Genomic DNA, 27,499 nt, shown 5'->3' with positions numbered 1-27,499 from the left:
GCTTACCCCTCTACTCTACCCTCAGTGATGTCCAGTCCCTAATACACACTCATCGAGACTTTTGAAAATCATGAATTGATGTAATTTTGAAAAAATTTGAGCAACAATGATTTTAAATTGGGATTAAACCCTTAGACTTCATACTACTAATTCCATTTTCTGTATCTTCCTGTCCTCTATAGATTGTGAGAGAGCAATTTGAGAAATTGAGAGTGAAAACTTGACAAAGACATGTAACTATTGTTGGTGGACAATTTGATGCTTTCAAATACGTTTCTTAGCTCATGGTTCTATATTATTTTATTCATTTTGATTTTTGATTTGTGGCAATGATATTCTGCTTGACCAAAGTCACACTTGAAAGCTCTCAAGTTTGGCCTGTCCGCCTGCGGGACACATCCTCTGCTCTCTCCGCAAGCTCTCTGTCCATTCTTAGCCTGTAATTTTGGTAATTTGTGTGGTATTAAAGATTCTGCTAATGTGTAAAATGTGTATAACATGCCATTTTTTTGATAGATTCATGCAATGTTTTTACTATAAAGGAGATCTTTCCACCCCTACTCTTGTCCATGGTGGTCTGCGAACCCACAACCTTCTGGCCTGCAGCCCGGTGAGCTATCAACATTTCTGCAATGCCATGGTTAAACCACAAAGAAAAGTTTCTAAAACTGCATATCTAAAGCTCTGTTGTCCAAGAAGTGAGGCTAAATGGTAGACATGTTCTCTGCTATCCACTTTATACTTTATTATTTTGGTTATAGGGGAGGGTCACTTGTTTTTTTTAAGTGTTAAGTAAAATATATTTTGCTGAAGGGCTATCAATTTTAATTTCTGAGGTTCCTTTTTCTCCATGTAACCCTCATTATACAGTACCAGTCAATAGTTTGGACACACTTACTGATTCAAGGGTTTTTCTTTATTTTTTACTATATTCTACATTGTAGAATAATAGTGAAGACATCAAAACTATGAAATAACACTTATGGAATCATGTAGTAACCCAAAAATTGTAATCAAATCAAAATATGTTAGATTCCTTAAAGTAGCCACTCTGCCTTGATGACCGCTTTGCACGCTCTTGGCATTCTCTCAACCAGCTTGACATGGAATGCTTTTCCAACAGTCTTGAAGGAGTTCCCACATATGCTGAGCACTTGTTGGCTGCTTTTCCTTCGCTCTGCGGTCCAACTAATCACAAACCATCTCAATTGAGTTGAGGTCAGGTGATTGTGGAGGCCAGGTTATCTGATGCAGCACTCCATCATTCCCCTTCTTGGTCAAATAGCCCTTACACAACCTGAAGGTGTGTTGGGTCATTGTCCTGTTGAAAAACAAATGATCGTTCCACTAAGCGCAAACCAGATGTGATGGGGCATCACTGCAGAATGCTGTGGTAGCCATGCTGTTTAAGTGTGCCTTGAAATCTAAATAAATCTCAGACAGTGTCACCAGCAAAGCACCCCCACACCATCCCACCTCCATGCTTCACAGTGGGAAACACACATGCAGAGATCATCCGTTCAACTACTCTGCGTCTGGAACCAAAAATCGAAAGAATTGACTCATCAGACCAAAAGACAGATTTCCACCAGTCTAATGTCCATTGCTTGTGTTTCTTGGCCCAAGCAAGTCTCTTCTTCTCATTGGTGTCCTTTAGTAGTCGTTTCGTTGCAGCAATTCAATCACAAAGGCCTGATTAAGGCAGTCTCCTCTGAACAGTTGATGTTGATATGTGTCTGTTACTTGAACTCTGAAGCATTTTTTGCGCTGCAATCTGAGGTGCAGTTAACTCTAATGAACTTATCCTCTGCAGCAGAGGTAACTCTGGGGTCTTCCTTTTCTGTGGCGGTCCTCATGAGAGCCAGGTTCATCATAGCGCTTGATGGTTTTTGCGACTACACTTGAGAAACTTTCAAAAGTTCTTGATTTCCGTATTGACTGACCTTCTTGTCACAACACAACTGACTCAAACACATTAAGAAGGAAATAAATTCAACAAATTAACAAGGCACGGCTGTTAATTAAAATGCATTCCAGGTGACTACCTCATGAAGCTGGTTGAGAGAATGCCAAGTGTTTAAAGATGTCATCAAGGCAAAGGGTGCCTACTAAATGTTTAGATTTTTTTGGTTTACTGCATGATTCCATGTGCTATTTCATAGATTTGATGTCTTCATTTTCTACAATGTAGAAAATAGCAAAAGTAAAGAAAAACCCTTGAATGAGTAGGTGTGTACAAACTTTTGACTGGTACTGTAAATAACATTCACTCCCTAAATGATATGTCAAGTGGGTGCTGTTATTTTTCTTCCTTGCCATCTTGTGGCTACTCTTAGTGGTACAGTATATTGACATTCCATTTCACCTGTTTGATCAATTTGACAATTACATAATTTTTGATAAATTTGCATAATTTCAATACTGTTTACTCATTATGCTGCAAAGCAATACGTAGGCAAATATGTTATTACTATTCTATATATTATACTGTACTTATGAAAATAACCAACTCCACTTATTCATAAATATTTATAGACATTTTAGCTGCTCTTTTGAAATGTCAAATAGTTTTTTGGTCTTTAAAAAAAAAATTATATTATTCCCTTAAGCCCAAACTGAAGCGCAAACGGTGACAATAAAGAAGTTGGGGCTTGAGATATTAACAATAAATGTCTTAATTGAAATGGGTTGCATGATAAGCTTTCATACTGTATTTCTAATTTGTTCTGTGGTCTTTGCAGATTTAAATAGAATATACAAAAAAAATGTAAGATGCATTTTTGTTGTCTGAAATTCACAAAAGGCTGCTGCATCTCCTCAGCACCATTGAATTACCTGTGTTCAACCAGGACAGATTAAATGACACAGCCATCAATCTGGAGACTCTCAACCCCTGCCAATTACACAAATGTTTTCAACTCCCATTCATTTATCATTATTATTTTTTAAATGTAAACTTTATTTAACCAGGCAAGTCAATTAAGAACAAATTCTTATTTACAACCTGGACAATGCTGGGCCAATTGTGCACCGCCCTATGGGACTCCCAATCACAGCCGGATGTGATACAGCCTGGAATTGAACCAGTAACTGTAGTGACGCCTCTTGCAATGAGATTCAGTGCCTTAGACTGCTGCACCACTCGGGAGTCCATCTTAAAAAGTCAATTATAAATCGTAAGTACCGGTATTCATTTTTGTAAAATTACTCATTGCTAAACATTATAACCCCTCATAGAAAAATGTGGTCTGCAACATCGTCATTGGAGCTGGGCCACATCAGCAGAACTGGAATAGAAAACAAATGAATATAAGTACATTTATAGATTATTTATGTCTGTGGACCATTGTTGTGCCTCAGAGACACCACTATGTGCTGGGCTTTATCTGAACTGGTGAGGGAAATGTCTCACCTTCCAGCGGTTCCCGCACTCGTTACACAGAACAAAAGTAGTCATAGGCTCATCAGCACTGCGGGTCTGCATCTACACACACCCCAAGAAATACAAAGTCAGCTTTCATAAAACAGCACAGGCTGTCTCCACTGTATCTCACTGTGTAAAATGGAACTGGAACTGGTAGAGCGAACAAAATAAAACTGATATTGGGTCAGTATGTTTTCAGTGCAGTGAGCCATGTGTATCTGTTTAAGTAAAATACAGTATATACTTGGTAATAAAGCAGAATAGGGTGTGTATGCAGAGTACGGTATGTTTACCTGGTTGTAGGTGCAGTTCTTTTTGCCGCACTTGCTGCACTGAAACAGGTCAGAAATGGTACCGCTGGTTTTGGACAGTTGGTGTTCCCTAATGGCCTCCTTAGTCAGATTGTTCCTCAGCTGCTTCAGCTCATCACTAGCCATCTCCTAGATAGATAGATACAGTTGAAGTCGGAAGTTTACATACACCTTAGTCAACTACATTTCAACTCAGTTTTTCACAATTCCTGACATTTAATCGAAGTAAAAATTCCCTGTCTTAGGTCAGTTAGGATCACCACTTTATTTTAAGACTGTGAAATGTCAGAATAATAGTAGAGAGAATGATTTATTTAATCTTTTATTTCTTTCATCACATTCCCAGTGGGTCAGAAGTTTACATACACTCAATTAGTATTTGGTAGCATTGCCTTTAAATTGTTTAACTTGGGTCAAACATTTACATTACATTTACATTTAAGTCATTTAGCAGACGCTCTTATCCAGAGCGACTTACAAATTGGTGCGTTCACCTTAAGACATCCAGTGGAACAGCCACTTTACAATAGTGCATCTAAATCTTTTAAGGGGGGTGAGAAGGATTACTTTATCCTATCCTAGGTATTCCTGAAAGAGGTGGGGTTTCAGGTGTCTCCGGAAGGTGGTGATTGACTCCGCTGTCCTGGCGTCGTGAGGGAGTTTGTTCCACCATTGGGGGCCAGAGCAGCGAACAGTTTTGACTGGGCTGCGCGGGAACTGTACTTCCTCAGTGGTAGGGAGGCGAGCAGGCCAGAGGTGGATGAACGCAGTGCCCTTGTTTGGGTGTAGGGCCTGATCAGAGCCTGGAGGTACTGAGGTGCCGTTCCCCTCACAGCTCCGTAGGCAAGCACCATGGTCTTGTAGCGGATGCGAGCTTCAACTGGAAGCCAGTGGAGAGAGCGGAGGAGCGGGGTGACGTGAGAGAACTTGGGAAGGTTGAACACCAGACGGGCTGCGGCGTTCTGGATGAGTTGTAGGGGTTTAATGGCACAGGCAGGGAGCCCAGCCAACAGCGAGTTGCAGTAATCCAGACGGGAGATGACAAGTGCCTGGATTAGGACCTGCGCTGCTTCCTGTGTGAGGCAGGGTCGTACTCTGCGGATGTTGTAGAGCATGAACCTACAAGAACGGGCCACCGCCTTGATGTTAGTTGAGAACGACAGGGTGTTGTCCAGGATCACGCCAAGGTTCTTAGCGCTCTGGGAGGAGGACACAATGGAGTTGTCAACCGTGATGGCGAGATCATGGAATGGGCAGTCCTTTCCCGGGAGGAAGAGCAGCTCCGTCTTGCCGAGGTTCAGCTTGAGGTGGTGATCCGTCATCCACACTGATATGTCTGCCAGACATGCAGAGATGCGATTCGCCACCTGGTCATCAGAAGGGGGAAAGGAGAAGATTAATTGTGTGTCGTCTGCATAGCAATGATATGAGAGACCATGTGAGGTTATGACAGAGCCAAGTGACTTGGTGTATAGCGAGAATAGGAGAGGGCCTAGAACAGAGCCCTGGGGACGCCAGTGGTGAGAGCGGTGGTGAGGAGACAGATTCTCGCCACGCCACCTGGTAGGAGCGACCTGTCAGGTAGGACGCAATCCAAGCGTGGGCCGCGCCGGAGATGCCCAACTCGGAGAGGGTGGAGAGGAGGATCTGATGGTTCACAGTATCGAAGGCAGCCGATAGGTCTAGAAGGATGAGAGCAGAGGAGAGAGAGTTAGCTTTAGCAGTGCGGAGGGCCTCCGTGATACAGAGAAGAGCAGTCTCAGTTGAATGACTAGTCTTGAAACCTGACTGATTTGGATCAAGAAGGTCATTCTGAGAGAGATGGCGGGAGAGCTGGCCAAGGACGGCACGTTCGAGAGTTTTGGAGAGAAAAGAAAGAAGGGATACTGGTCTGTAGTTGTTGACATCGGAGGGATCGAGTGTAGGTTTTTTCAGAAGGGGTGCAACTCTCGCTCTCTTGAAGACAGAAGGGACATACAAATTCAAACGTTTCGGTTAGCCATCCACAAGCTTCCCACAATAAGTTGGGTGAATGTTGGCCCATTCCTCCTGACAGAGCTGGTGTAACTGAGTCAGGTTTGTAGGCCTCCTTGCTCGCACACACTTTTTCAGTTCTGCCCCCAACTTTCTATGGGATAGAGGTTAAGGCTTTGTGATGGCCACTCCAATACCTTGACTTTGTTGTCCTTAAGCCATTTTGCCACAACTTTGGAAGTATGCTTGGGGTCATTGTCCATTTGGAAGACCCATTAACTTCCTGACTGATGTCTTGAGATGTTGCTTCAATATGTCCACATAATTTACCTCCCTCATGATGCCATCTATTTTGTGAAGTGCACCAGTCCCTCCTGCAGCAAAGCACCCTCACAACATGGTGCCACCCCCGTGCTTCATGGTTGGGATGGTGTTCTTCGGCTTGCAAGCCTCCCCCTTTTTCCTCCAAACATAACGCTGGTCATTATGACCAAACAGTTCTTTGTTTCATCAGACCAGAGGACATTTCTCCAAGTATGATCTTTGTCCCCATGTGCAGTTGCAAACCGTAGTCTGGCTTTTTTATGGTGGTTTTGGAGCAGTGGGTTTTTCCTTGCTGAGCTGCTTTTCAGGTTATGTCGATATATCGTTTTACTGTGCATATAGATACTTTTGTACCTGTTTCCTCCAGCATTTTCACAAGGTCCTTTGCTGTTGTTCTGGGATTGATTTGCACTTTTGGCACCAAAGTAAGTTCATCTCTAGGAGAAAGAAAGCGTCTCCCTCCTGAGCGGTATGACTGCTGCGTGGTCCCATGGTTTTTATACTTGCGTCAACTTAATGTATGTACATTTCTGACCCACTGCAATTGTGATACAGTACATTATAAGTGTAATAATCTGTCTGTAAACAATTGTTGGAAAAATTACTTGTGTCATGCACAAAGTAGATTTGCCAAAACTATAGTTTATTAACAATACATTTGTGGAGTGGTTGAAAAACGAGTAATAATGACTCCAACCTAAGTGTATGTAAACTTTCGACTTCAAATGTCGATAGATAGACCATCTCTGAGGGAAATTTGTCTACTCTACTCAATATTTTGGTAGGTGCTTGACTTTCTTGACTCTCTCTCTTTGATACAACAACATCTTAGGAATATGTATGCTTCCAGTTGAAGCTCGCATCCGCTACAAGACCATGGTGCTTGCCTACGGAGCTGTGAGGGGAACGGCACCTCAGTACCTCCAGGCTCTGATCAGGCCCTACACCCAAACAAGGGCACTGCGTTCATCCACCTCTGGCCTGCTCGCCTCCCTACCACTGAGGAAGTACAGTTCCCGCTCAGCCCAGTCAAAACTGTTCGCTGCTCTGGCCCCCCAATGGTGGAACAAACTCCCTCACGACGCCAGGACAGCGGAGTCAATCACCACCTTCCGGAGACACCTGAAACCCCACCTCTTTAAGGAATACCTAGGATAGGATAAAGTAATCCTTCTCCCCCCCCTTAAAAGATTTAGATGCACTATTGTAAAGTGGCTGTTCCACTGGATGTCATAAGGTGAAAGCACCAATTTGTAAGTCGCTCTGGATAAGAGCGTCTGCTAAATGACTTAAATGTAAATGTTAATGTTAAGAGGCAGGGGTGCGTCATGGGTTGATATGACAGAAGTTTACAGTACCTCAGCAGACATGATGGCGAAGCGTCTCAGCTCGATGCCTCCAGCTAGGACGTTCCTCCGCAGTCCAGGGTTTTTGGGGTCCTTCAGGTTGCTGATGCGGCTCCGCACCCTGTTTTTATACTTCATATCTGTGGATCCCATCTCCGTGTAAATATGTGCAGCGGAGGGTAGTTAAGGAAGCGTTCATCACCGTCTGACTGAAATATCTAACGGTGACAATAAAAGATCAAACAAATATAACATTTGTTATATTCAAAGCCAAGAGAGCAAATGGCAGCTCTGCAAACACACTGCAACCTGAAACCAACCCAAATTGGTAAAATACTTCAGAAACACATGCAGATTTAAAAGGATATGATCTTCAATCTCTGCTGCCATGGAGTCACAGTTTGTCCCAAATTCTTTGAAGTTGTCTGAGGAGATAAAACTCAGGGTATTACGTTTCCTCCTTTTCATCTACAAAATCTGTGTGTAATGTAATCATTAGTAATTTTTATACTGTATGTGTGAATGAATGTGCATTGAATGAGTCACTTTGTGTGTAGATTGATCTCTTATCTCTGTGAGTGTCTGTACTTGTACTCATTCAGTTAGTGGCTGGTCTTTTCCCCACCATCTGTACGTAGAGCAGCAGCCAGCATCTCGATGCACTTGTCCCTGATGGTTTCTCCAGTGGCAAGGCAAGGGGACAGGGGAACCCCTGCTGAGCTGAAGGAGGGGGACATGGGACTGGTGGGGGTGGTGGGAATCTTTGGCATCTCTGGTTTCCCTCTCCTGGTCATCGTATACACAAGCCAGACAGCATATACATCAATCAAGAGTTTAAAATCTGATCCATATTGATTTCAGTAGTACAGTAGATAGTATTTTCCAGTTAAAAAGGGTACCGTTCAATACTGTCCGTTGAGGACTTTCTCTGCAGAGGGCCAGGGTGAGAGGACTTGGAGCTATGAAATTCTTTCCTGAAACAAACAGACAGAAAAAGACATGGAGTGAACTAACGTACTTATCTTAATGTGCTCCATTATGCAAAGTAAATAAAAATGCATTAATGAAGCAGTAAAATAAATAAGAAAGGGAAATTTGCTTTTCTATCTGCATAAGAAAGGGGCCCTCTTACGTCTCGCTAGAGAGCTTCTTAGCTGAGGGTGAGCTGCTAGTCTTGGAATCCACAGAGTCCCTCCTAAAGAGAGGTAGTAAATTAGGAATGTTTTGAAAGCGAGAAAAGGGGGTTACTACCCACTGATTGATTCAATGTAATTTCAACAAATAAAACAAATCCATGTGACAACTTTGTCAAAAATGTGGAAAAAGTACACTTTTTTCATCCAAATTTGAAAAAAAAAATGCAATATGGCTCGCTTGCAGTGGTGTAAAGTACCCCAAAATGTGTCTTAGTATTTGTTTCAGTAGTCCATTTTTGATATAGTCCCAAAATATTTTGCATGTAAACAATCAAGTTTTCAAGATATGAAACTTTCAAAATACAGAAATCTGGCCCATATGATACATTTTGCATCATATGATGCTGCGTTCTGCAACATATGACACAAAATGCATCATACAGGCAAGATTGGTTTCAGAATAGAGCAAATCAAGTTACAGAACTTTCAAAATACAAATGCATTGAGCTTCGTATTTTGAAAGTTGCAAAACGCAGCATCATATGATGCAAAAACCATCATACGGGCTAGATTTTAGTCCATTGTTGATGTAAACCCAAAATAGTTTGTATGTCAGCAATCAAGATTTCAAGATGCCAGATTGTTGTCTATTTCAAGTTACATATCTTGAAAACTTGATTGCTGACATACAAACTATTTTGGGTCTAGATCAACAATGTACTAAGAAATCTAGCCCATATGGTCATTTTTGCATCATATGATGCTGCGTTTTTCAAAATACAGAATTTTCTGTATTTTGAGTTTTTCTTTAAGTAAAAATACATAAAGTAGTTTGGTGGTATTTATACTTTACTATTTATACACTTAACAAAAATATAAATGCAACATGCAACAATTAAAAATATTTGACTGAGTTAGTTCATCTAAGGAAATATGTCAATTGAAATGGATAAATTAGGCCCTAATCTATGGATTTCACATGAATAGGAATACAAATACGCATCCGTCATTCACATATACCTTAAAAAACGTTGGGGAGTAGATCAGAAAACAATTAAGTATTTGGTGTGGCAATAATTTGCTTCATGCAGCGAGACACATCTCCTTCACATAGAGTTGATTGTGGCCTGTGGAATGTTGTCCCACTCCTCTTAAATGGCTGTGTGAAGTTGCTGGATATTGGCGGGAAATGGAACCCGCTTTCGTACACATCGATCCAGAGCATTCCAAACATGCTCAAATTGGTTGACATGTCTGGTGAGTATGTAGGCCAAGGAAGAACTGGGACATTTTCAGCTTCCAGGAATTGTGTACAGATCCTTGCAACATGGGGCCGTGCATTATCATGCTGAAACATGAGGTGATGGCAGCGGATGAACGGCATGACAATAGGCCTCAGGATCTCATCACGGTCATCGATAAAATGCAATTGTGTTCGTTGTCCGTAGCTTGTGCCTGCCCATACCATAACCCCACCACGGGGCACTCTGTTCACAACGTTGAAATCAGCAAACCGCTCGCCCACCCAATGCCATACACGCCGTCTGCCATCTGCCCAGTACAGTTGAAACCAGAATTCAGCCGTGAAGGGCACACTTCTCCGGCGTGCCAGTGACCATCGAAGGTGAGCATTTGCCACTGAAGTCGGTTACGATGCCGAACTGCAGTCAGGTGAAGACCTTGGTGAGGACGACGAGCACGCAGATGAGCTTCCCCGAGACAGTTTCTGTGCAGTAATTCCTCGGTTGTGCAAACCCACAGTTTAATCAGCTGTCCGGGTGGCTGGTCTCAGACAATCCTGCAGGTGAAGACGGATGTGGATGTCCTGGGCTCGCATGGTGAGACTTGGTCTGTGGTTGTGAGGCTAGTTTGTTATACTGCCAAATTCTCTAAAATCACTTGAGGTGGCTTATGGTAGAGACATGAACATTCAATTATCTGGCAACAGCTCTGGTGGACATTCCTGCAGTCAGCATGCCAACTGCACGCTCCCTCAAAACTTCAGACATCGTGTTATGTGACAAAACTGCATATTTTAGAGTGGCCTTCTATTGTCCCCAGCACAAGGTGCACCTGTGTAATGATCATTACTTCTTGATATGCCACATGTCAAGAGGATGGATTATCTTGGCAAAGGAGAAATGCTCACTAAACAAATTTGCACACAAACTTTGAGGGAAATAAGCTTTGTGTGTGTATGGAACATATCTGGGATCTTTTATTTCACCTCATGAAACATGGGGCCAACACTTTACATGTTGCTTTTATATTTTTGTTAAGTATATTTTTGGCAACTTAATCCACTACATCCCTAAAGAAAATGAGCACTTTTAACATACATTTTGCCTGGTACCAAAAAGTACTTGCTCAGGCAGGACAGAATGATGGTACAATTCACACACTTATAATGCGTCGTCATCCCTACTGCCTCTGATCTGGCGGACTAACTAAACACAAATACTGCATTTTGTAAATTATGTGAGTGTTGGAGTGTACCCGTCTGTCCATAAAATAAAATAAATCTACTAGCATTTACTTAAGTATGACAATTGAGTACTTTTCCCACCACTTTTCGCTTGTTATGTAGATTTCATATTGATGTCACGTTATAAATCGAATATCAATTCAAACTAGATGCTGACGGGTGTACTTCGCCCACTGGGTAGCTCATGGCAACGTATTAAGGCATTTAGCAGTAATGACAAGAGAAGTGTCAGTCATAGTATTGAATCTGAATGAGAGCCAGTACCTACCTGTCTGATTTGGAATCAGTCGAATGACGTTTCACAGAATGGCTGGGCTTGGAGTCAGTGGAGTCCTTTCTACAACAACGAGAGAGAGAGAGGAAAACATGTCACCTTGTGACACTGCTGTCTGTTCATCTGAGTGAGTGTTAGATATTGAGAGTGACGAGGTAAAGCTTTAAATTATATCCTGTTTTTACTTTCATTTGACCATTTTACTACTACTACTACTCCCAACTGATCAGCAACAGCAGTGGCAACTCCCAGGTTCTGTTCTCTACTGTGAGCAAGCTCCTTAAACCTGTGAACAACTCAGCCTCCCCAGAACTCCGCAATCAAAACCGGTTTCTTCCAAAGCCAAATTGAAAACATCTGACCCCATCATGTCCTCTCCAGCCCCTGTAGTTGATCTACACAGTCCCCCTGAGTCAAGGATCTCCATGTCCACCACAGACACTGCAGCTGATGTAACCAAGCAGGTTAAAACAATGAGGCTCACCACTTGTTCACTTGATCCTATCCCCACCTCATCTGTCAAGACCTAGTTACCTGCTCTGGAGCCTTTTTTCACAGAAAATCATTAACAAGTCCCTCACCACTGGATGTGTCCCTCCACAGCTCAAACTCAGCCACAGTCACAACAGTACTTAAAAAGCCTGCATCTGACCCTGACAACCTCCAGAACTACAGGCCTATCTCAAACCTGCCCTTCCTGAGTAAGCTCCTCGAGCTTGCTATGTCTAGCCAACTCCAACAACATCTTGCCACTCACAACCTACTCGAGCCCTTCCAGTCTGGTTTCAGACACAGAGACTGCCTTGGTAAGGGTCACCAATGACCTCCTCATGACTCTGGGGCTGCCAGCATCTTCATACTGCTGGACCTCATTGCAGCGTTTAACATGGTCAGCCATGCCATTCTGCTAGACCGCATGGAGAAGCTACTGGGCCTGTCAGACACTGTCCTGGACTGGTTCAGGTCCTAAGCTCACTGCTCCGCCAGGGGGGTCCCTGAAGGCTCGGTCCTAGGGCATCTACTGTTTTGGATCTACATGCTGCCACTGGGAAACAGTGGACTGGGCTTTAACTTTTATGCTGATGACAGCTGTATATCTCCACAAACACTTCCAATGCCACTGCATTCCTCGTCAGTTGCCTGTAGGACATCAAAGTATGGATGCAGCAGAGTTTCCTGCAGTTAAACCGCAAAAAGACAGCGGTTGTCCTGATTGGCACTGGCATCAGACTAAATCGGCAGCTACAGCCTCAATATTGATGATGTCAAGATCCTCCCCTCCAGTGAGGTTTGCAATCTGGATGTGATTTTTGACAGAGGCCCACATCAATGTGTTTCCAAAGTTACATTTTTCCATCTATGGAACATTTTACAGCCTCCAGCTGAGCAGCTCATCCACACCTTTATCTTATCCTGTCTGGACTATTGTAATACCCTGTTTGTTGACAAATCTGACACGTGCCTAAGAAGGCTACAATATGTCCAGAACTGTGCTGCATGTGTCCTCACCCACAACTCCCCCATGAGCACATCACTCCAGTGCTGTTCAACCTCCATTGGCTCCGCATATGCTCACGCATTGACTTTAGAATCCACACCTACCAAGCTACCCACAACTCTTTACCCAACTATCGGTCTGACATCACACTCCCTTCGCTCCTACATGTCCATATCCCTTCAGCAGACAAAAAAAACTATGGGTGACATGGTTTTCAGTGGTGCGGCTTCTCGGCTGTGGAACGCGCTTCCAGTCACTGTCAGGGCTGCAGCCTCTGGCCTTGCTTAAGGCACAGCTAAATAACTGAGCTGTTCAGAAAAGCTTTCAATGACCTATGATAATTCTGTTCACCGGATCGGACGACACCTGTATATAGCATTGATTGTTTTCTGCTTTTAGTATAATAATTATTTTCAGTGCCTTGGGTGTGAGAAGAGAGTTTTACACATTAAAATATTTATTTCATTATTGTCCTTCAATGTTCACATCATACAGGTTTAAAAGTGAGGTCAATAAGTGTTTTTAGAGTGAAGTTCACTACATCCACCAATTATTGTGTACAGAATATGATCCTGCTTATGCAGACCTGTCTTTCTTGTCATCCAGACTTGGCCTTTTAGAACGTTTTGGATTGGAATCTGAGGAGTCCAGACTCTGCCTTTTAGAACGTTTTGGATTGGAATCTGAGGAGTCCAGACTCTGCCTTTTAGCAGGTTTTGGTTTGGAATCTGACAAATCCTTTCTGAAACAGGAAACATTTGTATGTATGTAACATTTGCATGTATTGCAACCATAGCTGATTGGCAAAAAGCACACAGCATTCAGGGAGCAGGCATGCTTGATCAAACAGCCTCACCAGCACAAGATGACAAGGTAGCAAAGCACTGACAAATATGCACACACGTTATTTCCCTATGAAGACCTCTGCTCCAATGAAGGGGTTAACAAACAATTCTCCAATATCACCAAATACACAACCACAACTCATGTCAGTGGGATTCAATGTAAACAAGCACATAGGTGCATGCATAATTATACACTGCATGTGGGCCTGTGGACGGTGGCTTGCTAACCTTTCTTTCTTGGCATCAACAGATGTTTTTTTGGGCACTTTGCTATCGGAGTCTTTTCTGCAAATGGAGGACGGTTAGCAGTGCTTTGCAACTGTTGTCATAATAATCTTAAATCTAATTTCACAAAATGACATCCTTATCATCCTCTGCATTTACAGAATGTCATGACAAATACAGTGCCTTCGGAAAGTATTCAGACCCCTTGACTTTTCCCACATTTTGTTTTGTTACAGCCTTATTCTATAATGGATTAAATCAAACAATTTCCTCAGCAATCTACACAGAATACCCCCATCATGGCAAAGCGAAAACAGGTTTTTAGAAAGATTTGCAAACTTAACAAAAATACCTTATTTACATAAGTATTCAGACCCTTTGCTATGAGACTCGAAATTGAGCTCAGGTGCATCCTGTTTCCATTGATCATCCTTGAGATGTTTCTTCAACTTGATTAGAGTCCACCTGTGGTAAAATCAATTGATTGGACATGATTTGAAAAAGGCACACACCGGTCTATATAAGGTCCCGCAGTGGACAGTGCATGTCAGAGCAAAAAACAAGCCATGAGGTCAAAGGAATTGTCCGTAGAGCTCCGAGACAGGATTGTGTCAAGGCACAGATCTGGGGAAGGGTACAAAAGTTTGGAACCACCAAGACTCTTCCTAAAGCTGGCTGCCCGGCCAAACTGAGAGTCGGAGGACAAGGGCCTTGACCAAGAACCCGATGGTCACTCTGACAGAGCTCACGTCTGGAGGAAACCTGGCACCATCCAGAGGCAGGGACTGGGAGACTAGTCAGGATCGAGGTAAAGATGAACGAAGCAAAGTACAGAGAGATCCTTGATGAAAACCTGCTCCAGAGTGCTCAGGTCCTCAGACTGGGGTGAAGGTTCACCTTCCAACAGGACAAATACTAGGCACAAAGCCAAGAGAACGCTTCGGGACAAGTCTCTAAATGTCCTTGTGTGGCCCAGTCAGAGCCCAGACTTGAACCCAATCGAACGTCTCTGGAGAGACCTGAAAATAGCTGTGCAGCAACGCTCCCCATCCAACCTGACAGAGTTTGAGAGGATCTGCAGAGAAGAATGGGAGAAACTTCCCAAATACAGGTAGGCAAAGCTTGTAGCGTTATACCCAAAAAGACTTGAGGCTGTATTCACTGCCAAAGGTGCTTCAACAAAGTACTGAGTTAAGGGTCTGAATACTGATATATATATATATATATATATATTTTTTTTAAATTCTTAATAAATCAGCAAACATTTCTAAACTCGTTTTTGCTTCATCATTATGGGTTAGATTGATGAGAATAAAACATTTAAAAAATATTTTAAAATAAGGCCGTAACCTAACAAAATGTGTAAAAAGTCAAGGGGTCTGGATACTTTCCGAAGGCACTATATAACAGGAACTATTAACTGACTGTTGAATACTATATTTATCATGATATTAGAAACATGTACTGAAAAGGCTAAACACAATTGAGCACACTCAACATGAATGAGGTAGTTTGATTTACAGATCCCACACCTATCCTTTTTCACATGGTCAGATGACGTCACCTTCAGAGAAACGGGTTTGTAATCTGACGACTCTTCTCTGGGTAGCAAACAGCAAAGAAAGTGATGTTTGAAACTTCACAAGGAAAGGCAACAAAAATGCGTTGTATCGAAATTAATAGAATCCATTAAGCATATCTGTCAATAGTAGCAGTTCAACAATGTCACAGAGAACAAACATTGCGGACACTCAAAAGTAACTACACAAAAAAACAACCATGCAACATCACAGCGACCTCTCCTTTTTGACTTCCACTGACGGGCGCTTCACAGGAGGGGGAGGATGGAGATGGAGAGGAAGAGGAGCAAATGGAGCATTGGGGTCCGGAGGCTCTTTTCTAACCACAGAAATCCGCGGAGGCTCTTTTCTAAATGTAAAATATTGTTTTTCAATCATCACCACTATTCATCATTACTATCAATACTATAGTAGCACACTCATGTTTCAAGTTTTATTAGTCATGTATGGGGGATACACATGCAGCATCCAACGAAAGGCTTACTTGTAAGCAGTAGTGTAAAGTACTTAAGTAAAAATACTTTAAAGTACTACTTAAGTAGTTTGAGGGTATCTGTACTTTACTATTTATATTTTTGACAACTGTTACTTTTACTTCACTACATTCCTAAAGAAAATGATACACTTTTTTCTCCATACATTTTCCTTGACACCCAAAAGTAATTACATTTTGAATGCTTAGCAGGACAGCAAAATGGTCCAATTCACACACGTATCAAGAGAACATCCCATGTCATCTGTACTGCCTCTGATCCGGCAGACTCAATAAATACAATAGCTTCACGTCTGAGTGTTGGAGTGTGCCCCTGGGTATCTGTCATAATAATAATAATTTAAATTGGTGCTGTCTGGTTTGCTTAATACAAGAGCATTTAAAATAATGTATAATTCAACTTTTGATAACTGTTTTATTTATTTAACTAGGCAAGTCAGTTAAGAACAAATTCTTATTTATAATGATGGCCTACCGGGGAACAGTGGGTTAACTGCCTTGTTCAGGGGCAGAACGACAGATTTTTATCTTGTCAGCTCGGGGATTCGATCTAGCAACATTTCGGTTACTGGCCCAACGCTCTAACCACTAAGCTACCTGCCACCCCAAGTAAATATACTTAAGTATATTTTTGCAATTACATTTACTTTTGATACTTAAAGTATTTGGTTTTAAATATACTTAAGACTTTTACTCAAGTAGTATTTTACTGGGTGACTTTTACTTGAGTCATTTTCTAATAAAGTATCTTTACTTTTACACAAGTATGACAATTACGTACTTTTTCATCACTGCTTGAAGGTTGCTTCTCGACAATGCAACAACAATAAGAAGTAAGAAAAGATAAGAATACAAACAAACATAAAGTAGAATAAAATACACATTTTAGCATAAGTATAATTACAGGAAGCACAATTTATACTAAAGTCCAATATGTCTTATGAAATAAATCTAGATATGACAGAAGAGAAGCTGACTCTAACCTCTCCTTCTTGACCTCTGCTGCAGTGGGCATAGAAGGATGAGGATGAAGAGGAGGAAGCGGGGAATTAGGGTCAGGAGGAGCTTTTTTCCTAAATGAAAAACCAACAGACTGAATAATCTATTGCGATTCTGAAAACTTTTGTCATTTTCTGTGTATCGCTGACAGTTTTCACCAAAAAAGGAAGAACATGCACATAGTTGCAATGTTTTTGACTTCGCTGTATAATGTTTAACCTATGATAACAAAACAAACAGTAAAACAGGGATTTCAGGGCAGTTTTCACTGTCTGATAAAACAGAGGTAGGTGATGATCGAACACAAACTATGGACCATAGTACACAACTCAGTCTATTCACAAACAGCATGCCCTCTGACCTCTCTTTCTTCACCTTCACTGAGGGACGTCTGGACGGAGGGGTGGGACGAGGATGAGAAGGAGACAGAGTGTCTGAAGAATCTCTCCTGAATGGAAATAGAAATATTCCAAAAGAAATCTGAGAAAAAAAATCATTCTTTCCAGAACTAATATAACTACCACAAATCGAATGATTAAGGAAAGCATGTATAATTTACCATGATCACACTGTGCACCATGCAGAAGTGGGTGCTGGGTAAATCACTCTTCAAGTCACTACCCACTGGGCACAAACTGATTTAGTTGTATTCTTTAACATTGATTCTTGGTTGAAATTGAGAAATTATTCCAACATAACAATTATTCATTTGTAAACAAACTGGAAATATAGCCAGACTAAGTCAGTGGTAGAAAATACACATGTTGATGTTCAAATGTTGATATTTGGTTGAGTTGACAATCAAACGATTCAATATCACTTTTGCAATACAGTAAATAGCATATTAACTTGTCGACAAGTTAAGGCATTTTGTCTCCAACTAAATAAAAAAAGTTAAAGAATAGGATTAGGCCAGTGGCTCAGATGAAACTATCCAAGCATTATATATCCTTTAAATGTTATTTGATTGTGTTGACAACCAAACAATTCAATATGATTTTTGTAATACAGTAAATAGCCTAGTTAAGGATATTTTACAAACTAAAGTAACAGTATTTATTCAACCGTTTAACTGCAGTGGGAAAAACAGGGTCACAGTCTTTCAAATCTACTTTGAAACAAAGGTATACACCTCACACACATGGTTATGGGCTTAAAAAAAAGAAGACACCTGTACCATGTCAGATATATTCAGTGGAAGTTTACATACACTTAGGTTGGAGTCATTAAAACATTTTTCAACCACTCCACAAATTTCTTGTTAACAAACTATAGTTTTGGCAAGTCGGTTAGGGCATCTACTTTGTGCATGACACAAGTCATTTTTCCAACAATTGTTTACAGACAGATTATTTCACTGTATCACAATTCCAGTGGGTCAGAAGTTTACATACACTAAGTTGACTGTGCCTCTAAACAGCTTGGAAAATTACAGAAAATGATGTCAAGTCTGGTTCATCCTTGGGAGCAATTTCCAAACGCCTGAAGGTACCAGGTTCATCTGTACAAACAATAGTAAGCAAGTATAAACACCATGGAACCACCCAGCCGTCACACCGTTCAGGAAGGATATGCATTCTGTCTCCTAGAAATAAACGTACTTTGGTGAGATAAGTGCAAATCAATCTCAGAACAACAGCAAAGAACCTTGTGAAGATGCTGGAAGAAACAGGTGCGAAAGTATCCATATCCAGAATAAAACGAGTCCAATATCGACATAACCTGAAAGGCCGCTCAGCAAGAAGCCACTGCTTCAAAACCGCCATAAAAAAAGCCAGACTACGGTTTGCAACTGCCCATGGGGACAAAGATCGTACTTTTTGGAGAAATGTCCTCTGGTCTGATGAAACAAAGATAGAACTGTTTGGCCATAATGACCATCGTTATGTTTGGAAGAAAAAGGGGGATGCTTGCAAGCCGAAGAACACCATCCCAACCGAGAAGCACGTGGGTGGCAGCATCATGTTGTGGGGGTGCTTTGCTGCAGGAGGGACTGGGGCACTTCACAAAATAGATGGCATCACGAGGAAATAAAATTATGTGGATATATTGAAGCAACATCTCAAGACATCAGTCAGGAAGTTAAAGATTGGTCGCAAATGGGTCTTCCAAATGGACAATGACCCCAACCTTACTTCCAAAGTCGTGGCAAAATGGCTTACGGACAACAAAGTCAGGTGTTGGAGTGGCCATCACAAAGCACTGACCTCAATCCCATAGAAACTTTGTGTGCAGAACTGAAAAAGTGTGTGTGAGCAAGGAGGCCTACAAATCTGACTCAGTTACACCAGCTCTGTCAGGAGGAATGGGCCAAAAGTCACCCAACATATTGTGGGAAGCTTGTAGAAGGATACCTGAAAAGTTTGACCCAAGTTAAACAATTTAAAGGCAATGCTACCAAATACTAATTGAGTGTATGTAAACTTCTGACCCACCGGGAATGTGATGAAGGAAATAAAAGCTGAAATAAATCACTCTCTCTACTATTATTCTGACATTTCACATTCTTAAAATAAAGTGGTGATCCTAACTGACCTAAAACAGGGAATTTTTTACTTGGATTAAATATCAAGAATAGTGAAAAACTGAGTTTAAATGTATTTGGCTAAAGGTGTATGTAAACTTCCAACTTCAACTGTAGATGTATAAAAATGTTTAGTTTGCATCCCAATATTACATCACAGAAGACTGAAATATAACAAACCCGTTTGACATAGAAACACCGGATATATAAATGATATTTTTTTTATTAATTATGAAATTATGAAAAATATTAATAACATTCCACCCATGTGGCCACTAGGTCATTTGACTGCAGGAAAGGGCTACGATGAGCAACACATCTATGGCCACATGTTGAGGTTAGCCTACCGTAACTATAAATGTCTTCTTATGTAATCATAGAAAGTGTGCATGTTCAAGAAAGCGTGCAAAGGTTGCAGTTCTGTGGAGGTCTTCCCAATTGCTATATTAATCTGTGCAGAATCTCTACAGCATTGAACACGTGCACTATGTACTTTCAGGTAATTTGGTGGTGCAATTAGATAGGCACAGTGATAAAAGGCACAGTGATAAAACATTAAGTTGTTGTATAAATACCTGACATTTTCCCCTTTTGAACTTTGTTGTGCTTTTAAAATGGTTGAAAGCACACTGATAACACACCGATAAAACACGGATTTAAATGACAACTAAACCAATAATCTAACATTGTTTTCCCATTGGAATTGAGATATGCTTTTAGATGGTTGCAAGCATAGTGATAACGCATTAGCAATTCAACACACTTCCGGCTGACTTTTTGAGTGGGTGAATAAAGGTTGAAATCTCATTGATCAACATCTCCACCAAATATGACCCTTTTCACGTTGAAATTACGTGGTGTGCCCAGTGGTATGCTGTATGAACAAGTTAGTTAAACAACAAGGTTAGTGTGCAATCCATCTCAAGGGCTTCCAATATAAACATCTCAAACTATACCCTTATATCTGTACAAACCACTCATTCAGTAGTGCACCAAAGCATCTGAAAGTAATACAGTGTTCTCAGAAAAGTTCCATGCGTTGACACCAGAGTGTCTTTCCATCCTGACCTCTCTCTCTCCTTCTTCACCTCTTTTTCACCCCTTTATTCACCTCCCCAGACATACGTCTGACAGGGGGAGGAAGACGGGGTGGTCGGGGGGGGCGAGGAGGAGAGTAACAAGAGGGGTAAAGATCATCCAAGACGCTTCTCCTGAAAACACAACACATCCCTGAGGCCCAGCCCTTGTCCTCTCTAGACTGTATGGAATCAAATTAACAGGGGCACCTCTCACCTCTCAAACCCTTGTCTGTGGTTTTCAACAGGTCTCTCTTGTGGGGGTTCGTACATTGGTATCTCCTTTCTGCGTTCCTCTGTGTGTCTTTCCTTTCTCGGTTCATCGGTGTGGCTCTCATTACTCTCGTTACTTTCTTTCTTGGGTTCTTGCACATGTCTTTCATTTTTTGTGTCATGTATAGGTAAATGTCTTTCTTTTCTGGATTTTTCGAAGTGTCTCTCCATTTTGGGTTCTTCTAAGTGTTCTACATGTCTTTCTTTTCTGGCATCTTCTGTATGTTTTCCATTTTTGGATTGTTCTGCATGCCGTTTGTTTTTGAATGCCTCTGTATATCGCTCCTTTTTAAGGTCAACAGCTCTCTCGTCTTTTTTGTGTTCAACATTGTACTTCTCTTTTTGCCGTTTGTCAGAGTATTCTTCCTTTTCAGATTCAGGTTCTGAATCAGAAACATCCAGCCTCTTGTGACTAGAGCAAAAAAACAGACCACACCAGATACCGTATCTTCCCCTTTTCTATGTTTACATTTTTGCCTTCACACGCAGGCAATGGTTTGAGTGAGTGTGTGTGTATGCACCTACCTGGTGTCTTTCTCTAAGGGGGACCTGACTGGGGACCCTGTGGATTTGTTGGAGTCAACCCCATACTTCATCTTATTGGGCCTCTCAGTACTCGGAGTACGTGCAGCATCTAGGGGGCAAAGAGGGTTGAAAATGATGTCTCTACATACTGTGTATACTGTAAAACACAACTCCAGACAGCTCCACTTTCTAAAACACAGTCTCCAACAATCCTACCCAGCAGTCTCTTCCAGTCCTTGATGAGGATCTTGGCCAGGGAAACTACCTCGTCGTCTGTGCAGTGCTTCCTGATTCCATTCACAGACATGCCGATTCTCGTTTCCTATTCAGCGGAGAGAATGGTTTGTTGCATGTGATCCTTGAAATAAGGAGTTTACACTTTTATAACGAGTTCACACTTATCATTTGGAGTAGGCATAACTATATAATTAATTCCCTGTTTGTGTGAAATTGCACTGACTGCACTGTATTCCCCATGCATTTTATAATATTTCATGTTGAATGTAGAAGTAGCCTAAAATATTAAACTTCTGTACACCTAAATAATACATAACAGGTGAGTGGGATATTCCTGTTGCAGGTCCTCTACCTGCAGAAGTTTCAGTGTCATGTTGAAGCTCTTCAATTCATTCAGCAGGTCCAGGGCACCCTCCTATGTACACAAACATGGAAATGATGGTATTGGAAGTTGTAGCCAACAGGGAGAGGAGCAGAATTATTTATTTTCATTACATATATAGTACCAGGGGTGCAACTTTCACTGGGGATGGGGGGTCATTACCCCCCTCATTCTGAAATTGCATTTTTGTTACCCCCCAGTTTTATCATTGCATTGTGATACAAAAAGCGGCATCGGTGTGCTTTAGGACCATGCGGACGACTCAGAGTGGTCGGGTAGGCTGTTTGGTGGTTTTAACCAGCTGGATTTAGGACCGTGCGGAGACAACAGAGCATGCGAACAGAGGCAGCTGTTGTATGTGTGTGTTGTGATTTTTTTCGTAGTTGTAAAAGCAAGCATAGCAGAAACTGGCTACTCTTTATTTGACTGATGTAGCTGGCAAGGTAACTGCTGTTTGACTTAACAGAATAAAAGTATTTATTCCCAGAGCTGAGCTAGCACTGTAACTGACATGTAATGTTAGCTAATGTTTCATCCCCTCTCGACTAAAGTTCTGTCTGAAGTGAATGAACTAACTTAGCTAGCTATCTAGCTACCACAGCCAGTTCAGCCTAGCTACCTGTCAGGTAGCAATATCTGACAGCTGTTGTGCAGAAATGTTTTGTAGCTTTTGTTTTGTCTCGTTTCAACAGAAGTAAATTAACTTGGCTCGTTAATGATCTGTCAGTAACTCCCTACTTTTCACACTGACAATAATAAACAGCTCTAGAAGCTTCACTGTCATGGTGCACAGTTAGTACACAACACTATTCTCATCATGTCTTAGCAGTATCAGATGGTGACAGATGTCCCAGCAGGGTCAGACAACCAGGGAAGACCAGTCTACGGAACTCAGATTGATTGTTATAATATACTACAAAATTAATGAATGGATACAAAGTTCCATCTTGAGTTCATGGGTAGTCTACAGTCTGGGATCTGGGAATAATGATCATTTCAATTATTGAACTATTGATTCTATTCTTGGATAATATAATGTATGAATGTACACCAAGGTAATTGTTTGTCATGCCTCATCTGAGAAGTATCAAAATGGTGACAGGGGTCTCAGCAAAGTCAGGCAACCAGGGAAGACCAGTCTGTGATGGCACTGAAGTGAACTTTTGCAGATGCACATTTTATTTTACAAAAAGGTACAAGAACAAATTGACCTACTTCAGACATCCCCCAAAATATATTTTACTAACAAATTCCAAGAATCCTTAAAAACACATTTCTGCAGCATTGGTAAAGATGTGATCAATACATGTTGATGATTTCATTCCTGTGCTGTTGTAGATTGACTGAACCGGAACCAGGTTGCAGGCACTGGTTACAGTTTGAAGCTTTTTCTTCAGTGGGCAGCTGTATTGTTGTCTATCACTTGTTTTCTTTGGTGCAAATGAATTAAACTAAAACATAAACATATTATCTCTGTGCAGCAAACACTTGACAAGCCAGAAGCTTCATGTAGAAGTGTTTAAAAATATATTATATTCTTAAAATGAAAGTGACCGCAAAGGGGATATATTAGATTGTGTAGAAATGCAGGAAATTAGCTCTAGATGCCCAAAACATTCTGAGGGAGGACCCCCAGACCCCCACCAGGTTATGTCCCCCTACTTCTAAAACCAAAGTTGCACCCCTGTGATGGTGGGAGGATAGTATTCTTTCATTCATGCTGCAAGCAGGGTTTGTACTGTAGTTAGTAGGTCTACTGTAGCTGCTGCACATGTTTCTGCAGGCTGTTTTTAAGGGAGCATAGTATTATTAAATTCATGCTGCAGGCAGAATTTTGTACTGTAATTAGTAGGCCTATTGTAGCAGCTGCACATGTTTCTACAGTCTGTTTTTAAGTGAGCACACTTAAAATGACAATTAACGTGTAATCAATTGTATTAATCATAATTACAATCGATAAACTGTGATATAATAACTACGTAAAAATATTGTAATAGTAATGTAGCCTAATTGTCAAAATAGTTGTGTTTGTGTAGTTTACAGCAGGCGCTGTTAATAAGGAAATTCATTCAAATGTATCCGTGAACGACTTGCATTCTACAATCCGCAAAAACAGCGCTTCACAATTGGCCCATACTAACAACACACAGCCACGACCTTGCGTTGTTTACGTTCGGTTCCATGCACGGAGTTGTTGTCGAATAACAGCATGCTTTAAGTCTCACACTTTTGCATTAGTAGTTTTATTCAGTGTGTGTGTATACCGTACGGTCTTGCTTAATAGGCTAAACCTTGACAATTCTGTGCCAAACACCTGTTCAGCATTTGCTACTTGAACAACTGTTCCTCTCGGGACAGTGCACAACTTTTTAAAGCACAAACCTCGAAATGTAAAACTTTTTATTAATGTAGGTACGTTTAAAATAGAATACGTCGTTGCAAATTCAAAATAAAGCATGCATCTACACATGATTTCATACATTTGACTGCACGAGGTAACAGAAAAACATGCGACATAAAGAAAGGTGTCAAAATAGATTCTCACCGTGTTATTTCTAGACACCATCTTGTCCAGTTTTTTTGCAATCCGAATTAACTCCTCTTCTCGCGTCATAGTGTATGCATGGATTAAACGTACAATAATAGATAGTATGTAAAATGCTGTATAATAAAAAATACGAAATGTAAATGTTCATCCTACGTAGATATAACTTTACGTTATGGCGCGATCCATGCCATTCGGCGAAGGGGCGTGTCCTCAAGTTACAGGCAGATGGACAGTTGTCGGATCGTCTGACCAACAGGTCAAAATGCCCATGAGACACATGGCAACAGCTAAATATAGACGTTGCTATGGGTCTGACACTAATATCGTCTTTATATGAAAAATATTGAATAACTTCAAAACGTACTTTAATACAGTGGGCTATGCAAACTGTTTCAGAGGACTTTGGAGAGAACCCAAATGACAATGGGCAATAGAGCTCACCAGTTTGTAGTCCTAAACACCTGAAATCAGTTACTCTGGTTCGTTCAGCAATTCTTATAGGGGAAATGAATTGGGAAATAATGGGTATTTTGGGATAAACGTCAAAAATAAGTTCTGAGGTTAACACATCTTCTATGTTTTGTTCTATGAGATAAAGTACATAAAGCCTTCATAATTCATGAAGGTCATGATATTATGTGCTTGTTTTGATGACATATATGCTTAAAAATTCACCGGACGTGACGTTAGCTGATGATATTATCTCACAGAACAAAACGTATATGATCTCTTAAGTCTGTGTTAACAACATAGCTTTTTCTGGCGTTTATCCCCAAAAACATTCATGTTCCCATTACTATTGCTCTCTATAGTTGCGTATCCAACCACACAGTAAAATACCCCACTCTGTGTGTCTACACTTTAGTTTGAAGATAAAATAAATAATTGTTATATGATATACCTTAGTAGTAAACCATGTAGCCTAATGTTTGAATAATACAGTGAAATATGGCAATCATTTATATATGTATTAGATGACTGACAAGGGGCGCTGTTTTGAATTTTTGTTGTTTTTCACTTTATATATTCACTTTGTATGTTGTCTACCTCACTTGCTTTGGCAATGTTAACACATGTTTCCCATGCCAATAAAGCCCTTGAATTGAATTGAATTCAGAATAGCAAGTTTGTGTGAAGTTCTGGTTATGACATGGGTACATAGCTCAATAGTAATATCCTCTCAAACGCTCTGGTGACAAACAAACTTTGCTGCCCTGTTTAGAATTGTCCACATGGCTGGGAGAACCAATTCAAGTAAGTAAATACATTTCAAAAATGTTTTCTTTTTTTTAAACGACGTATTATTAGCTAACTAGCTACAGTGCAGGCTAACTCAAACGAGCTGCTAAATGAACTAGCTGGTTGGCTAGCTAGCTATCCAGCCAACGTCACATACTGTATAGATAGCTAGCCAAGTGAATTAAATATCAACAGCTACCTAACCTCATATTAGCTCGGTATCTTGATGTATTTATCACTAAAAAACTAACTCAAAATGCATTTGTTGGTAGCTAGCTAACAACCATGGAGGGTGAAGGGATAGCAGCCCCAACTGTCAAAGTGAGAGAGTAGGCTATTCTGGATAGGGCAGGTACTTTTGTGTAGTTCCTGTCCCTAGAAGTGAGGACAGAGATAATAGTAACATAATATTCATTATGGTATAATTTGACTGTAATGAAGTCTGTTTCTTGTGAGGTTTTCTGTCCTCAGATAAAGAGAGTTATGAAAGCCTGTCTACATAGCTTCAAGTGGTATTTATGTATTAATTTATTCATTCTTTGATATGATCCTGTTATTGTCACATGCTATACATGCACATGTGTGCCCATGCATCTTGATATCCATTGTTTTCATGAGTTGTTATAAAGGATATTATACTTTAGTAATCCACAATGACCCGGTGATGTAAAAAGTCTAATAATTACATTGTCTTCCATATTACTACAGAGACCTTGTAACTGGAGATTCCTTCAAAACGATTGCTTACAGTTAACATATAGGGCACTGCAAGGTTGGGTGACCAGGGCCATCTGGGACTGCCTCATGGGGGAATTCAGGTGTGTGAAGGCTACCTGTGTCCTGCATAACTTAATGAGGATGGACTCGAGGACCAGGAGAGGATCTGCAGCTTGCCGCCGTGTGCCAGAGTAGAAGTCTGCTGCTCTGCGGGATGTTATGGATTGGTTCCAACAAGGCAACAAGAGAGGCAATCCATGTGCGGGAGATCTTCACCTCCTAATTCTTTGAAGAGGGTGCTGTTCCCTGGCAACACCATAGACTATACTATGCACAACCAACGGCTCTTTTAAGAGCCATTCACATTGCAATGAGAGTATTCTTCCATTTACTTAGCTATGTCAATTGCAGTTATTGAATTCACAGTTTCTCTCCCTTTTGATTTCTACTTCTCAGGTGAGGGTGTTGTTTAGCTAAGGGTATGATGTCTGTACAAAAACAAAACAGGCTATTTTAAATCACCCATATTGATTTTTTTTTAAACAATTAGACACCCTATCTCTCGACAGCCCAATGGTTATGTAATTGTGATGAACTGAGAATATTTAGGTAGCACTGTGATTCATTAATCATATGCTGCCTTCCCTGCTCTTATGTTTGACCTATTTCCCTTTGTCTTTTACACCTCTCCCGCCACCTCTTTCTTCCTCTGTTTTTATAATGCACAACAGATGTGCATTGAAGTACAGATTGAACTTGTATTTATAATATTACAATTATAATATTTATAATGCATGTATTTATAACACTTGGATAATGAGCTTTTCAATAAAGCATTTTACATTCTCTACTGGTTGAAATTATGTCTAGTTTGATGAAATACTACACCTATCCTGTGTTTATCAGATCAATGCAGATGAAGGGCATTAGATATTGAGATGAACCGGTTTTAGACTATTTACATGATACATAGGAAGTGTAGTGTACTGTTTTTCTGTATATATGAATTACAAATCAGCTTTTAACTATTTAAAACCTGTTTCTAGTCTACTAGTTTCAATGTG

At 40.8% G+C, this 27,499-nt stretch overlaps 1 protein-coding gene and 1 long non-coding RNA gene across 10 annotated transcripts; one reads left to right on the top strand and one right to left on the bottom strand.

The window, feature by feature from the left end:
• Nucleotides 1-2,924: 2,924 nt before the first annotated feature.
• LOC115141428 (transcription elongation factor A protein 3-like) lies at nucleotides 2,925-24,717 on the bottom strand. 9 transcript variants are annotated; one of them, XM_065000156.1, is made up of 21 exons: nucleotides 24,477-24,717; nucleotides 21,902-21,964; nucleotides 21,529-21,634; nucleotides 21,313-21,421; nucleotides 20,732-21,199; nucleotides 17,276-17,362; nucleotides 16,899-16,988; nucleotides 16,697-16,720; nucleotides 15,640-15,771; nucleotides 15,375-15,443; nucleotides 13,846-13,902; nucleotides 13,359-13,514; nucleotides 11,269-11,337; nucleotides 8,512-8,574; nucleotides 8,279-8,353; nucleotides 8,005-8,165; nucleotides 7,749-7,804; nucleotides 7,392-7,547; nucleotides 3,718-3,864; nucleotides 3,413-3,484; nucleotides 2,925-3,287 (listed from the first exon to the last, which is right to left on the bottom strand). In XM_065000156.1, exons 1-21 carry the CDS (start codon nucleotides 24,543-24,545, stop codon nucleotides 3,279-3,281), a joined length of 2,238 nt encoding a protein of 745 aa, XP_064856228.1. In that variant the 5' UTR covers nucleotides 24,546-24,717; the 3' UTR covers nucleotides 2,925-3,278. The 9 variants fall into 9 exon arrangements, with proteins under 9 accessions (XP_064856228.1, XP_064856229.1, XP_064856233.1 ...); XM_065000157.1 differs by lacking the exon at nucleotides 16,697-16,720; XM_065000161.1 differs by lacking the exon at nucleotides 20,732-21,199 and having other exon boundaries at nucleotides 24,477-24,711.
• Nucleotides 24,718-25,510: 793 nt separating this feature from the next.
• LOC135574993 (uncharacterized) lies at nucleotides 25,511-27,283 on the top strand. Its single transcript, XR_010465669.1, has 2 exons — nucleotides 25,511-25,733; nucleotides 26,427-27,283. It is a non-coding gene; the product is annotated as an uncharacterized LOC135574993 (long non-coding RNA).
• Nucleotides 27,284-27,499: the final 216 nt, after the last annotated feature.

This window comes from Oncorhynchus nerka, linkage group LG14 (genome assembly GCF_034236695.1).
Source record: "Oncorhynchus nerka isolate Pitt River linkage group LG14, Oner_Uvic_2.0, whole genome shotgun sequence".
In the NCBI taxonomy this organism is placed as follows: Eukaryota; Metazoa; Chordata; class Actinopteri; order Salmoniformes; family Salmonidae; genus Oncorhynchus; species Oncorhynchus nerka.
Note: the sequence above shows the minus strand (reverse complement) of the source record. Positions and strands in the feature narration are given on the sequence as shown.

Bases quoted from the DNA above. Each gene is read 5' to 3' on its own strand.
- LOC115141428 (XM_065000156.1), bottom strand. From the start codon at position 24,545: ATGACGCGAGAAGAGGAGTTAATTCGGATTGCAAAAAAACTGGACAAG. The intron at 15,772-16,696 runs GTACGTAATTGT...TTTTACATTTAG, and splicing joins CTTCAAGCAGTGATGAAAAA to AAAAGAGCCTCCGCGGATTT. The intron at 8,575-11,268 runs GTAGGTACTGGC...ACCTCTCTTTAG, and splicing joins ACTGATTCCAAATCAGACAG to GAGGGACTCTGTGGATTCCA.